This window comes from Martes martes (assembly GCF_963455335.1).
Source record: "Martes martes genome assembly, chromosome: 2".
In the NCBI taxonomy this organism is placed as follows: domain Eukaryota; kingdom Metazoa; phylum Chordata; class Mammalia; order Carnivora; family Mustelidae; genus Martes; species Martes martes.
The window spans coordinates 156,783,343-156,799,862 of NC_137889.1; the positions used below are offsets into that span (position 1 = coordinate 156,783,343).

General features: G+C 36.8%; 1 protein-coding gene across 1 annotated transcript in view; it reads left to right on the forward strand.

Annotated features, from left to right (window-relative positions):
- The window catches only part of LOC308339173 (cytosolic beta-glucosidase-like), a 119,784-nt gene that overhangs the window by 31,664 nt on the left and 71,600 nt on the right, over positions 1-16,520 (forward strand). Inside the window, 1 exon segment of the mRNA XM_080797626.1 lies at positions 12,436-12,663. Coding sequence (XP_080653752.1) covers positions 12,436-12,663 — 228 coding nt within the window.

Consider the following 16,520-nt stretch of genomic DNA (forward strand, 5'->3'; position numbering starts at 1 on the left):
ACTTGCCTTAAAATGTTTCTCTTGGGCTAGTCTCTCTGACTCCCAATGACAAAAGTAACTCAGATGCTTTTCTTGATTCCCCCATACTGTTTTTACGTGATCTTAATGCAACTTTTATCTTGATGCGGTCTTAGAATTTACTAGTCTCATGTCAACTGGATTGTGAATTTTACATGTTTTGGATATTATGTAAGTGGAAATAGATCATGTATGTTTTTTGCCACTTGCTTTGTCCCTTCCCATATTACATTTGGGAAATTTATGCATGTGGATCTCTAGTTTACTTATTCCTCTATTGATTAATTGTCCTGACAAAGGAAATTTGGGCTGTTTCCAGTGGGGGTTTTTGCTGTTGTTTGTTGCAGTCATGGATATACACGTTTCCTGGTTTACCTTTGTAGAAATGGGGTATATGGTGCTATGTGAATTATCGGGTTTTGGTTTATGTGCTTCTTCAACTTTACTAAATATTTCCGTATTGCTCTCTTGCCAGCAGCATATAAACATTGCTGCCATGCAACAATCTCTCTAATGCTGGATATTGCCCAATTTTTAAATTTGTGCCAACTGTGTGGGTGTAGAATGGTATCTCACTGTGGTTTTCATTTGCATTTTCCAGATTTTTAATGCTCTCTTACATTTTTTAAAATGTTTACTAGCCATGTGTTTCTCCTTCTGTGAAGGAACTGTTTACATCTTTTGTCCATTTTTCTATAGTCTTGTTGGTCTTTTTAATTGAAATAGCCAAATACAATCGTGGATTTTTCTATTTTTGGCAGTTCTATTAGGTTCTGCTTCATGTATTTTGGATCTCTGTTATTAGGTGCATAAACACTTAGGATTGTAAATCTTCTTGATAAATTGACCCCTTTAATTTTGTGAAATGATTTTTCATATACCTAGTAATATTCTTACTCTGAAATCTACATGGGTATTAATACAGCCACTCTAGTTTTGTTTGGTTAGAATTAGCATGGTATGTCTTTTTTTCATCCTGATACTTTTAACCTTCTTTTGTCTTTATAGTTAAAGTGGGTTTCTTATAGGCAGTATATAGTTGAGTTTGATGTTTTTATTCAATCTGATTATCTCTGCCTTTCAATTGTTTAGACTCATTTACATTTAATGATATTGATATGGCTGGGTTTAAATCTACTGTCTTGCTATTTATTTTCTATTTCTTCTATCTGTCTTTTATTCTCATTTCCCTCTTTTTCTTTCTCAGATAACTTATTTTTAATGACTCTATTATATATTCTTTGCTGGCTTACTAACCATAACTCTCTGTTTTATTATTTTAGTGTTTCCTGTAGGATTTATAGTATACATCCTTACCTTGCTACAGTCTACCTTCAAGTGGTATTATACTACTTCATGCATATCTAAAGACTCTTACAACAACATACTTGTTTCTTCCTTATTGTCACCGTACACTTCATGCCTATGTATGTTATAAAATTTATACTACATTATCATTATTTTTCTTTACCCAATAAATTATCTGTTAAAGAGATTTGAATAATAAAAAGGAATCTTTTTATTATTTACCCATGTAATTACCATTTTTGGTAATTACCAAATTACCAAATTTGTAATTACCATTTTGGTGCTTTTCATTCCATTGCGTAGATCCATACCATTTTTGGTAATTACCAAATTACCAAATTTGTAATTACCATTTTGGTGCTTTTCATTCCATTGCGTAGATCCATACTTTCATCTGGCAGCCATTGCTGACTGCCTGAAGGACTTTCTTTAAGGTATTGAGGGTTTGCTGGTGATGAATTCTTTGAGCTTTGGCAAGCCTGGAAAAGTATTTAGCCTTCATTTTTGAAACATATTTTGGTGGTATAAAATTTTAGTTACACAGGTTTTTGTCCCTTTCATTTTTTAAAGATGTTACTCCAGGGATGCCTGGGTGGCTCAGTCATCAAGCATCTGCTTTCAGCTCAGGTCATGATCCCAGAGTCCTGGGTTCGAGCCCTGTATCAGGCTCCCTGCTCAGCCGGAAACCTGCTTCTCCCACTCCCAATGCTTGTGTTCCCTCTTTCGTTGTGTCTCTCTCTGTCAAAATAAATAAAATCTTAAAAAAAATTATATATTAAAAAAAAGATGTTGGGACGCCTGGGTGGCTCAGTGGGTTAAAGTCTCTGCCTTTGGCTCAGGTCATGATCTCAGGGTCCTGGGATCGAGCCCCGCGTCGGGCTCTCTCCTCAACAGGGAGCCTGCTTCCCTTCCTCTCTCTCTCTCTGCCTGCCTCTCTGCCTACTTGTGATCTCTATCTGATAAATAAAATCTTAAAAAAAAAAAAAATATGTTGTCTTCTTGCTTGCGTTGTTTTTTGACAACAAATCCACCGTTTTGTTATCTTTGTTCCTCTAGACATTATATATCTTTTTCTTCTGGCAGCTTTTAAGATTTTTCTCTTCATGACTTGTTTTGAGCAATTTGGTTAGGATTTGGCATAGTTTTCTTCATTTGTCTTGGGCTTGGGTTTCATTGATCTGGGATCTCTAGGTTTATAGTTTTTATTACATCAAAAAATTTTTTTCAGTCATTATTTCTTCAAAAAATTTGTTTGTCACCTCCTTTTTTTTCCCCCCCTCCTTTGGAGATTCTGATTACGTGTATATTAAACTGATTGAAGTTGTCCCAGAGGTCATGATCCTTTGTTTACGTTTTGAGTCCTTTTTTTTTTTTTTCATGTTTCATTTTAGAGAGTTTCTGTTGCTATGTCTTCAAATACTAATACTAATACTAAACACTAATCATTTCTTATGCAATGTTTCATCTGCTGTTAATGCCATCTGGTGTATTTTTTGTCTCAGACATTGTAGTTTTTATCTCTTGAAGTTCAATTTAGATTTTTTTTTTTAAGTTCCATGTCTCTACATTTACAACTATGTTTATGAGTGAAATTGGCTTCTAATTTTTCCTTTCATGTAGTGTTATTTTCTGGTTTTGGAACCAGGATACTCTAGCCATATAAATTGAGAAATTCTTAAAAAAAATTTTTTTTTGGAATAATTTATACAACAGTGGACTTTTTTGGTTTGTTTTTAAATGTTTGATAGAACTCAATATTAAAACCAACTGGCATGGCATTTTCTTTGGGGAACATTTTAACTAATGACTTAATTTTTTTTTTTTAAAGATTTTATTTATTTATTTGACAGAGAGAGGGCAAAAGCCAGGGAAGTGGGAGAGGGAGAAGCAGGCTCCCTGCTGAGCAGGGAGCCAGATGTGGGGCTCCATTCCAGGACCCAGGGATCATGACCTGAACCAAAGGCACCACCGAGCCACCTAGGTGCCCCACTACTGATTAAATTTTGAAACAGTTAAGATCTTTCAGGTTTTTCACTTTTCCTTGAATCAATTTTGCTAAGGTTCAAATTCCTAAAATTTGTCATTTCCAAATCATTTTCAAACATGTTTTAATAAAGTTTTAAAAGTAATACACTCTTTTAATCACTATAATCTCTACAGTTTCTGTAGATCTATTCCCCTTTGCATTACTAATACTTTTATCTTCTCCAATTTAAAAAAAATATATTTTGCAGGGGTTCTTCTAGCTTATTAGACTTTTCTAAAAATGACTTTTTGCCTCTATTAATCCTCTCTATCCTGGTTTGTTTTCTATTTTATTATTTCTGATATTACCTTATTTTTTCTTATTTATTTGTCTTTGTTCTCCTCCTCCTACTCCTTCTCTTCTTCCTCTTTCTCTCTCTTTTATACGTTAAAGTGAGATACTTAGCACATTGACTCTGAGGCTTGCTTCTTTTCTAATGCATGAATTAAGGCTTTCTCTCTAAATACCACTTAGATATCATAATGTTTTCATATTTATCTTTCTGTTATGTAGCTTTTAATATTTTCTGGTGACCACCATTATGCCTTCTTTAAGCCTTAAGTTATTCAGATGTACCTTTTTAGATTCCTCAACCTTTGGAGGTTTCCTTTTATTCTTTTCTTTTTTTTTTTTTAAGATTTTATTTATTTTTAAGGTTTTATTTATTTGAGAGAGAGACACACACACACAGAGCACAAGTAGGCATGGGACAGACTGAGAGGGAAAAGTAGCCTCCCCACTGAGCACGGAGCCTGACATGAGACCCCATCCCAGGACCTTGAAATCATGACCAAGGCAGATGCTTGACTGACTGAGCCACTTAGGCATCCCCTAACTTTTGGAGGTTTCTAATGTTCTTTAGTGTTTGAATTCTAATATAATTGGTGAAAGATTGTCATCTCTGTTTCTCCAAACTTTGAAATTCATGGAGACTTTATCTATGGACTAATTTGTGCTCAATTTTCATAGATTTTGTCTTCTTGACAAAATATGTATTCTTCAGTTGTAGTATTCATTGTTGTGCAATGTCATATATACACATTAGATCAAGATCACTGTCCTTATTCTCTGTTTTTTCGGTTCTGAGAAAATTTTTGGTATCAAGGTTATTCTAATCACATAAAATGAATTGAGTAATTCTTTCTTATTTTCTGGAATAATTTCCGCAAGAGTAGAGTTTGTGTTGTTGTTGTTGTTGTTGTTGTTAGCTTGTTTTGCTTTTTAGATGTTTGATAGAACTTAGATTTATCAAAATCTCCCATCAAAGAAGTGGATTTGTCAATTTAGTTTTTCAGTTTCTTAATTTTTGCCTCACATGTTTGAAAACCAGATTCCTGGGTGCATACATGTTTAAAATAGTGCTGTCGTGTAGTGTCCACATTATCTCCAGGAATGCTCAGTTTCCCACTGAAGTCCTTTGCTTTTTGATGGTGGGGGAAGAGGGCAGGGATATCTTTTTCTGTATTTTGGCTTTCAAATTTTTCTATATTAAAAAAAAAATCTTATCTGGTAATCTTTGTCTTTTATCTGAGGAATATAGTGCATTGACTTTATTGTTATAAGTGGTAATTTATATCTTGTCATACCATCTTATTTTATGCTTTATGCTTTTATTTTTTTTACAATGCCTTTGCTTATTTTTTCTGATTTTTTTACCCTTCTTTTAGTTTATTTATTTAGTTTCCCCCCTCTAGCCTGCCAGTTAAGAGATTAGGCTCTGGGGCGCCTGGGTGGCTCAGTGCATTAAGCCTCTGCCTTCGGCTCATGATCTCAGGGTCCTGGGATCGAGTCCCACATGGGGCTCTCTGCTCAGCAGGGAGCCTGCTTCTTCCTCTCTCCCTCTGCCTGCCTCTCTGCCTACTTGTAATCTCTCTCTGTCAAATAAATAAGTAAAATCTTAAAAAAAAAAGAGAGAGATTAGGCTCTGGAATTCTGGGTTAGAATCTCAGCTCTGTCACATGCTAATCTGAACAAGTTACTTACCTTCTTCACTCAGTTTCCTTTTCTGAAAATGGGGGTGATAATGGCTGTTGTTTCATAATATTTTTGTGAAGGGTTAATATATATAAAATGTGTAGAACTGAGCCTGGCACAAAACTTTTGCTAAAGATGCCCTGGACTCTTTTTTTTAAAAAATATTTTATTTATTTATTTGAGGGAGAGAGAGAGAGAGCATGAGAAGGGGGAGGGTCAGAGGGAGAAGCAGAATTCCTGCCAAGCAGGGAGCCAGATGTGGGACTTGAGCCTAAGGCAGTCGCTTAACCAACTGAGTCACCCAGGCGCCCTGGACTCTTCTTTAAAACAATAAATTCCAGTTTGGACCTGAGGGCACGTTAACTCTGATTTCTCCCTTCTGTGCTTATATGTTGTTTTCGTCTAGTATTTTAGTTTTATTTAGTTATTCTTAATTCTCACAAAATAGACATTATGTTATCCTTTTATATGTTAAGAGTTTGTTTAGATTATCCATATATTTATTAATGTCTTTATTTACCACCCTCTCTCTTGTAGTGTTTCATTTAATATTATTTCTTAAATTAAGTTTCATGCTAACCCAAGTTCATATACTAAAACCTTTTAAAGAATCAAAATGAGACTGTTTCAGAAACCATCAATCCCTGGTCCCCTTCCACGTTCCTCTCCCTAGAGGAACCCCTTTAACTGTTTTAGTTCATCCTTTTGGCATTGACTATGTATTTTAAGCATGCTTATATTACTAGTTCTTGATTTTAGTCCTGTTACAGGCATAATCTATTGACTTCTCACTGTGAAAAGTGAGGATTTACCCATTTGTCCACTTTTTCTCCCTTTACCTTTCTACTTTCACTGACTCCATGCACGATTCCAATACCATAAAAAGTGAGGAGTTACTGCTAACTTGGTAAAGAGTTTCAGTTTTGCAAGATGAAAAGAGTTCTGGAGATGGATGTGGTGACAGTCTCCCAACAAGAATGTATTTGATGTTACTGAACTGTACACTTGGAAGTGGTTAAGCTGGTTATGTTGTGCGTATTTTACCACAATTAACAACTACTCTTGTCAGAGCACATACTGCAATGTTTACAGATTGAATGAAGGAGCTTGGGTTGAAAACTGCTAAAGCTGAGCCATGTATGTACAGCTTTGCTGTATTATTCTGTCTACTTTTGTGCATGTTGTCAATTCCATAATAATTTTTCAAAATTTAAAATTTATTTGAGAGAGAGCGAGAGAGAGAGAGAGAGAGAGAGAGAGAGAGTATGCGAGCATAGAGGGAGGGGTGGAGGGGGAGGGAGAGACAGACTGTCTAGCAGATTCCCTGCTTAGCACAAAGTGCCTGCAGGGCTCCCATCATGACCCTGAGATCATGACCTGAGCCGCAATCAAGAGTTGGCTGCTTAACCATCCTAGCCACTCAGGCGCCACCCCCCCCCATAATAAATTTTTATAATTACAAAAAAATCGTACTAGGGATCCCTGAGTGGCTCAGTTGGTTAAGCTTCTCTTTGGCTCAGGTCATGATCCCAGGGTCCTGGGATCAAGCCCTGCGTTGGGCCCCCTCCTTCGTGGAGAGCCTGTGTCTCTCTCCCTTTGTCCCCCCACCCCTGCCACCCATGCTATCTCACTCACACTCTCTCTATCTCAAATAAATAAATAAATCTTTAAAAAAATAATACTATATATTCTATTAGTTTAATCTTCTTGAAGAACTATTTCCTACAGCCTGTGATGCGCTTGCATGGACTGGTTAGTCCCTACATTTGCTGCACAGTTGTACCCTTGGAGGTCTTCTTTTACCATCAGCTGGAGATTTCTCTTTCTTGATTTTTTTTCTGCTGAATTCTTGTTTCCTGGATCCTAGATTTTTATCTTTCTTGGTCTACCTAATTGTTCTGGTGAAACTTACTCTCCTATAATGTCCAGTGAGACCAGATTTTTTTTTCCTCAGTATCCAATGAGAGCTCATATGTCTGATACATTTTTTTTTTCATTCTCACAATTAATGGCTGGAGGGCTAGACTGTTGTTGCAAACATTGAGGATTCATTTCCCCCTTCCACCTAACTTTGTGCCAAGCTGGTTGCTTTGTTGTCTCTTTCTCAGGTAGGGTTTGTTTCTTGTTTATTCTTGTACAGGGTGTAGAGTCCTTGTGTTGCCAGCCTGATGTAAGCATGTTCATGGAGGCTTCCCATCCTTGGTAAGCTTTAGACTTCAGCTCCTTTCTGCCTTGTCCCATAAGGCCATTAAAATGGCAGCTCACATCATCTTGGCTTGGCAGATGCTCTCAAGACAGAAGCCAGCATCACTACTCATTTGTGCCTCTGAATCACCTCTCTCACTTTGTTTTTGAGTTACCTACCATCCCACCAGATCAATGACACATTTAAAAATGTAGTTCCTATATTTCATCCAGCAATTGTAGTTGTTTGAAGGATAGCTTAGGGTATGTCTTCCATCTGGAAATGCTAGTCTTACTCCTCATAAAGGACAATAATATTTTCAGAATATGGACATAATTGCATTTAGAGAATATCCCTAATGAACAAGTAAATTATTGATTTCACCAAATTTACATTAAAATACTAGTGAGTACCAGCCACTATATGTTTTGTTATCAAAATACCAATTATAATGGTTGACTTTAATTTGAATTTTAGTTTCTTTTGGAAACGGTGTTGCTTAGACATGCTTTGTCTAGCTGGTATACATGTAGAATGAAGTGCTCCACATAAGTATATCTTCCTTAAAAAAAAAAAAAAATGTATCTTCCTGGTAACTGACATACCCCTTTTAAAATTGTCATTGCTTGTTTTAGGCACTTTTAATAGAGCGTTTTCCAAAAGGTATTATAAATGTGTTATGTACATCTTAGGCTTCATAAATTGAGTAGCATGGGCACTAGTTGACTCTTCCTTCATCACTCATTATTACTAAAAGTAGCATAGATCATTGAATGGACTTGAACTTCAACATCACATAGATCTGGAAATATACCTTCACTTCCCTACTTATTAGCAGTGTGGTCTTAGACAAGTCACTTATTAGTGATTTGGGAAGCCAGCTTGTACTGTTCACCAGTACCTATTGTTAAGCTTTCAGTAATTTTGTGACCTGATTCTATTTTTAAAAAAAGATTTTACTTATTTATCTATTTATTTATTTACAGCATGCATGGTTGGGGGGAGGGGCAGAGGGCGAGGGAGACAGATAATCTCAAGCAGACCCTGCACTAAGTGAGGAACTGACACGGGGTTCAATGTTATGACCCTAACCTGAGCCAAAATCAAGAGTTGGATGCTTAACCTACTGAACCACCCAGTGTCCCTTGTGAGCTGATTCCTAAACACATCCATTACTAAAAATTAAATTATAGAAACTTATAAGAATGTAATTTATATTAAAATGAAAGGTAATTAAGGCTCAAAATCATTACTTCCTCATTATTTTACTAAATTTTATTTTTCCCTATGCTCTTACATATAACCAAAAGTCATTAAGGTTATTCTTTTGTCTGTATACTATATAATGGTGTGTTACTGCTTATCTTTTCCCCACTCTGCTTTTAGTACCAGCCTATTGGTTGCTTGAAACTGGCCATGGTGGAAGTATTTACACTGGAGAAATTGGCAACTGCTACAAATCAGTATTTGATTCCTTGTTCTGTTGTTAGGACCTAAGAAAGCGATAGAGAAAATTTTAATAATGAAGGGTAAAATTAAAAGTGTGTCATGTCTATAGTGTCACATTGTGAGTAGGACAAACATTTGAGGAAATGTTCTGCTAGTTCAGTGAAGATGTAGCTCATGTCACTGATGAACAAGTGAAATCCTGGTACATTGTTATGTTTTCCTTTTATTTTGTCCATTAATTTAAGCAAAAATACTGGTTAACATTCACATGAGAACTACACTCATTTGTTAGATTGCAACCATAGTTTGGTTACCAATATAAGGATTTGACAAAAATCTAAAATAGCATTCTCTGAGAATTTACAGTAAAGAATATTGCATATTATTTGGAAATTGTATACTACACAACTGTTATGTCAATAAAATTCCTAATAAACATATGTATACATTTATTTATTTATTTATTTTTATTTGTTTAAGTAAGCTCTGTGCCCAATGTGGGGCTTGAACTCATGACATCAAGACTTGTATACTCTACCAAATGAGCCAGCCCAGTGCCCCCACATTTTTAAACATATAGCCAGTTGTCAATATTTTCTAGAACACCACCATTGCTTAAAATCTCTGAGGTTAAGCTTCTTCATCTATTAAATCAATTATCTGATACTATGAACTCCATACTTGACTAAAATTCTATTTTAATATTCATACCTATTTCATTCTAAGATTGAATATCAGTATTCTTTTTCCCCCATCCTTCTAAATCCCATATACAGACATAAACTGAGAGCCATTGGGATGTATAAAACCTTTTGCCTCTAAATTATGACTCCAGAGTACAATCATTTTTTAATATTCATGATTTCTTTGTATGGATACTTAGTATCCTACCCTGATTTCAACTGTCATTTTTGCTTTTGTTGGAGCTCCTCCTTTTACCTGTCTCTCCTGTCTTCCCATGATCCCCTCCTATAATTTATAGCCTATGCTGTCCTCTTGTTGGTCTAAAAACTAGTACCTAATTCAGTTTAAATTGTGCCCAAAATATGAGTAAGTAGATGCTAAATGAGGACCTAAAAGACCTTCCTATAATTGTTTTAGTTTACTCTATCTGTGACCTTCTTTCTTATATAAAAATCATTATGAAATATTTTAGGCACATAAAAAGGGCTGTGACTAGTGTAATAAACAGCTTCCCAAATACCCCTAGCCCCTTTTAAGGAATAAAACGTAAGAGATGCAGTCAAACTCCTTTCTTGTTCTTTTACCCTTTCTTTCTCCCTGAAGGTAACCACTAGCCTGAATTGATCATTTCCAGGCATGTTGTATTTTTATCTCATATGTACATGTTCAGAACATACATGGATTATTTTACATATTTAAAATATACAAAACATGATAAACATATTGTATATATTCTTTAAAAATTGGTAGACTTTATATTTTAGAATAATTTTAGGTTTACAGAAAAATTGAGCAGAACCTACTAAGAGTTTCCAAATACCCAATTCCCCAGTTTCCACTACAAGTAACAGCTTGCATTACTGTGAGACAATTATTACAATTGATGAATGAATATCAATATAAAACTACTAAATGAAGTTCATAGTTTATAGGTTTTGATAATATATCTACCATTACAATATCATGCAGAACATTTTTACTGCCCTAAAAATCTAAATTCCACCCCTTTGTCCCTGGATACATTCTTTTGAATCTCAAGTGGTTTTTTTTTTTTGATTGTATAGCTTTATTGTTTGGAGGCTAAGTCCATTTGGAGGCTTATAACAAAACACTCATAAACTGGATGGCTTATAACAACAAATATTTATTTCTCACAATTCTGAAGGCTGCAAGTCTGAGATGAGAGCACTGGCATGGCTGGTTGAGGGCCCTCTTGTGCATCACAAACATCTGCATTTTCACATGGCCCAAGGGACTGGGGAACCCTGAGGGGACTTTTATAAGGGCACTAACTCATTCCTGGGGGCTCTACCCTCATGATTTAACACGTGCCAAAGACCCCACTTCCTCATACCATCACATTGGCATTAAGATTTCAACATAAATTTGGGGGGACACTGTAGCCGGAGGGTTATTGATGCTCTGATTCATTCCCTTTAACTGCTGATTCGTGTTTCGTCTGTATGCTTCTACTTCAAATGATCTGTTCTACTGTTGGTAGAATGTGAGTTGTTTCCAAGAGTTTGTTATTACAGATGTTTCTGTCTCGATGATCTCCTATAATCTCTTTGTGAAACTACATGAGCATTTCTCCAGGGTATGTACCTAGAAGTGAAATGAGGAAGTCACGAGATTTTTAAAATTACTCCTTTACCATAAAATGGATTCTAACTACATTTTTTTTTTTAAAGATTTTATTTATTTGACAGAGAGAAATCAGAGCTAGGCGGACAGAGAGAAGGGGAAGCAGGCTCCCGCTGAGCAGAGAGCCGGATGCGGGGCTCGATCCCAGGACCCTGAGATCATGACCCGAGCTGAAGGCAGAGGCTTAAACCCCTGAGCCACCCAGGCGCCCCTCTAACTACATTTTAAACAAGATCTCTATGTGTACAGATATTCCAACTGTAATGTAACTTTTACTCTCTGTTCTTCTAATGTGCAACACTCTCTCTTTCTTGTGGGCTTATTTGGATCCTAGCTTCTCTTTTTTTTCTATTTTATCCCCACTCCCACCTCCCAGCAATTCACCTTGATGACCCAATTTTTCCTTGAGGTGTCTGTCTAAAAGTCATTTCTCTAAGAGACCTCCAACTCTAGGCCACATCTGGATAAATGCCCCTCCTTGGTTTTCTGGCAAGACTTTTACCTTGGCTGTTTTACAGTTACCCATAGCTAAGTTCTCCAAAGACAGGAAGCACAGCAGAGTGCACCCCGTTAACTCCTGTGCTCAGCATAGATCCTGACACGTAACATTTGTGGAATTAATGGAGGCATGAATGAATGAAGGTAGGATACAAATATGTTAACAGTAGCAGAGACTAGTGCCCTCCCCACAATAATTGACTGGACCATTGCAGGCTCCATTGTTACTTAGCAGGAGAATAGAGTTCAAGTGTAGAGGGCCAAAATCAAGGTCCTGAGACTCTGTCAGGCACAGCAAGGACAAGGCTTGTCAGTCATGGCCGGGATGAGGTATCTCCAACACAGACATTCATAAGCTGGGGCCTGCCTCTGTTTACCAGCTGGGAAATCTTCAGAAAATGAACCATGAAAGCCTGCTATGCAGCAGCACTGTGAAATAATTTTTCATTTGCCACCAGTCAGCTTCAGGGATCAAGGACAGCTAAACACATAATTCACTCATGCATGCTATTTTAAAGGCATATTTTAAAGTTATAAATATGGTACATTGAGTTAATGAGGTATGTTCTTTTGGCGACAAATATTTACATTCCACATATGCCTCTTGATGTCAAGAGTGTAACTGTTTCATTTTCTTCTTTTTTCTCAGGAGGCTGGGATGCAGATGGAAAAGGCCCTAGTGTCTGGGACACATTCACCCATCAGGGAGGAGAGAGAGTTTTCAAGAACCAGACTGGCGATGTAGCTTGTGGCAGCTACACTCTGTGGGAGGAAGATTTGAAATGTATCAAACAGCTTGGATTGACTCATTACCGCTTCTCTCTTTCCTGGTCACGTCTGTTACCTGATGGGACGACAGGTTTCATCAACCAGAAAGGCAAGTGTTTCTTAAAAATAGAAGGTTGCAGCTTTAATTCAAGGTTACTGCTGCAGTCGGGCATAATTAATCCAGTATGCTATTCTGCAGTGGAGCTTTGAAATTGCACGTTTTTAGGGTGATTATAGGATAAATTTTTTGAAATGGGTTTGCATTAGCTTTCTTAATGATATTCTGGTTTCCCTGAATTGGAGATATGTGTTGGAAGGGGACAATAGATGGGCAGGAAGGGGGTGGGAATAAGAGTTTCACTTATGGAAGATATTATTGAGTGTTAACCTGAAGCTGAGTTTCCAAAAGTTACGTATTAAACTATTTTCAGTTGTGTTATGCTGTGAAAAGTGATGAAAAGCCCTGTAGAACTTGAGAAGATTTTGAGCATTTCAATTGGAGCTGAATTAGTAGAGCGAATTAACTAGGGCAGAGATTAGCACTGAGGCATCTGGAATCTGCTTAACTTGGGATGAAAGGCCAGCTGTATCACTTACTATCTGGAGAAGCATCTCTTGGGCATTTTTTCATGCCTCAGTTTCTCCACAAGTAGAAAGGAATACTCAAATAGTTCCTAGTTCAAGAGCTATTGGAAAATTAAATGAAATAATTTTTGCAAAGTGCTTTACGCAGTAGCTGGTATATCATAAAGGCATTCAAAAAGTGTTAGCTATTTTTCACATTCAGTTTTGTAATTAAAAAGACTACTGTCCTATTTGAATGCCTGTTATTTATGAGGCATTTTACATACATTTTCTCTAATCCCCACAATCAGCGAGGGAGGTATAATTAGTCACATTTTACAGTGGTGCATGTCCAAATCCAGGTATTTTGTAAATGGTGGATCTAGAATGTAAACGTAGGGTCTGGCTAGTTCCTTCCATACACCAGAGTTGGCAAACTATGACCCAAGGGCCAAATCTTATTTTTGTAAATAAAGTTTTATTGCAGCGCAGTCATACCCATTCATTAAATTTAGTCTGTGGTTGCTTTTCCACTCCCATGGCAGAACTGAGTTGTTGGGGCAGAGACCAGAGAACCTGCAGAGCCTAAAATACTCACTACCTGGTACTATGCGAGAGAAGTTCTATGACCCCTGTACTACAACATAAAGGTTTCTTAATAAAGAACCTCTATTGCTACTTTGTCCTGGAAAATATTTCACACTCCTCCTACAGTTGGGACTTGGTGAGGCAAATGATGTGCCTAAGATGCAAAATTTAAGGAGGCGTTGACTCTCAGGGTCTTGGAAGTGCAAGACGGACACTTGCAGAGTCCTGAGGGAGGGTACCTGCTTGCTCGCCCTACTTTCAGGGGCGGTGACTTCACTGATCCTCAGGGATTCTGTTTGAGTAAATTATCTGATTTCCTACATAATAAGAACAACCAGTGATAACAACTACTAGGTGAGCTTGTGTCCTTGCAATGCTCATTTTCTGTGAGGTGGGGTAAGCTGGACATTGTGGAATGCAACTGCAATTTATGTGTCCCCCAGATGGGGACAACACAAGATTAGCAGCTCCATTGCTTGCTTCTAAAGGCATTAGCTCCCCTGACTAACTGCTGCTTGTTGAATGCCTACTTTCTTGATATATTACTGGCCAGTTGTTGTTTTTTTTTTTCTGACTTTGAACAGAATTTCATTTGTTGTTCAGTGTAAAAGTGAATTAATAATTTCCCACCTTCCTCATCCAGCGCCACCACACCCTCAAGGACTAAAAACTAAGAGTAATCTTTGAATCTCCTCTTTTCTTTGTTTCCTACATCTAATTGGTTGCTAACTATGATCCGTTCCACTTATGTCTCTTTCACTTCTCCCTCCTGGCCATTTTCTCTGCCTCTGCCCTGCTTTAGAGTTTTATCATTCTCATCAAGGACTTTTTGATATACCCTTGCTGGGCCTACCTATTTTCACTCGTTCTCTGTCCATTAATTCCTTGTACAAAATGCTACCCCAGCAATTTGTCTAAAGCTTTGCCTCAGTTCTGTTGGCTTGCATCATCTCCTGTTAAAAACAAAGCAAGATTTAAAAAAAAAAATTTTTTTAAAGATCTATTTATTTGAAAAGGGAGGGACGAGGGAGAAGGAGAGAGAAAAAAAAATCCCAAGCAGACTCCCTGCTGAGCATAGAGCCTGAAGTGGGGCTTGATTTCATGACCCCAAGATCATGACCTGAGCCAAAACCAAGAGTTGGTCACTCAACTGATTGAGCCACCCAAGCATCCCTATAAAAATTTTATTTAGTCATCCCAAGACTCAATATATAGTGTACACTCTTTCATATATCATTCCAGGTTTTATTTGACTTAGTCTTAATTCATCTCTGAAGCATTACAGGCTGAAATTCCCCCATACAAATGACTCCTGCAACTGCTCCATTTAATTCCCTAAGCACATAACCCACTACATACTAAACATATTATGCAATTTCCCACCTCTGTAGGAATTTTCTTAAGCTCTTTCTTCTGCCTGGAATGGCCTTTCCTTAGCTGTATTTATTGAATATCTACCCTCCTGATTCTAGGAGCGTGAAGTTTTCACTGAGTTTCCATTTGGATGGTACACAATGAAAAAATTTGAAAAAACAACACAAAACAACCACCCCCTTGCCAACTTGTAATATAGGTTCATAACTCCTTATCTGAAATTCTAAAGTCCAAAAAGCTTTGAATACTGAATCCTTTTTAGCAAGTTTAGGTCTAAAACTAATTTGGCAACAAAAGTTAACCTCAATTGATGGGACAGGTTTTTTTTTTTTTTTAATTGAAGAACAATTGACATACAATATTGTATTCATTTCAGGTATAGAACATAGTGATTTGTCTTTTATATTTATTACTTAATGACCACCACAATAAGTCTGGTTACCATACTAATTATGTACTGTAATTATACAAAGTTGTTACTATATTATTGATACTGTTCCCTAAACTGCACATCACATCCCTACGACTTATTTATTTTATAATTGGAAGACTGTACCTCTTAATCCCCTCCACTTGTTTTGCTCATCCTCTCTCCTCCATTCTCTCTAGCAACCAGCTGTTTGTTCTCTGTATCTACGAGACAGTTTCCATTTTGTTTTGTTTATTTGTTTTTTAGATTCCACTTGTAAATGAAGTCATATGGAAATTGTCTTTGACTTATTTCGTTTAGCATTAATATGTTCTAGGTCCACCCATGATGTTGCAAATGGTAAGATTTGATTCCTTCTTATGGCTGAGTAATATTCCATCACACACACACACACACACACACACACACACACACACATACACACACACCATCCATCAGTAGATATTTAGGTTACTTTCATATCTTGGCTGTTGTTAATAATGTAGCAATGAACTCAGTGGTTCATACGTCTTTTCAAATTAGTGTTTTTGTTTTCATCAGGTAAATACCTAGAAGTGGAATTGCTGGATTATACAGTAGTTCTATTTTTATTTTTTTGAGGAATCTCCATAATGTTTTCCATAGTGGCTACACCAGTTTTTATTCCCACTAACATTGTGTGAGGGTTCCTATCCTCACTAGCACTTGTTATTTCTTGATAATAGCCATTCTGACAGGTGTGAGGTGATATCTCATTGTGGTTTTGATTTGCATCTCCCTGATGGTTAGTGACATTGAGCATTTTTTTCATGTGCCTGTTGGCCATCTGTATGTCTTTTTTGGAAAAGTGTCCATTCAGGTTCTTTGCCTATTTTTTAATCAGGCTGTGTTTTGATATTGAACTTTATCGGCCCTTTAGATTGTGTTTTGATATTAAGCCTTATGGGTTCTTTATATATTTTGGATGTTAAACCCTTGTGAAAATTTTTTTATAATCTCAGGTGATTTCACTGGTAAAGAATATTTACATA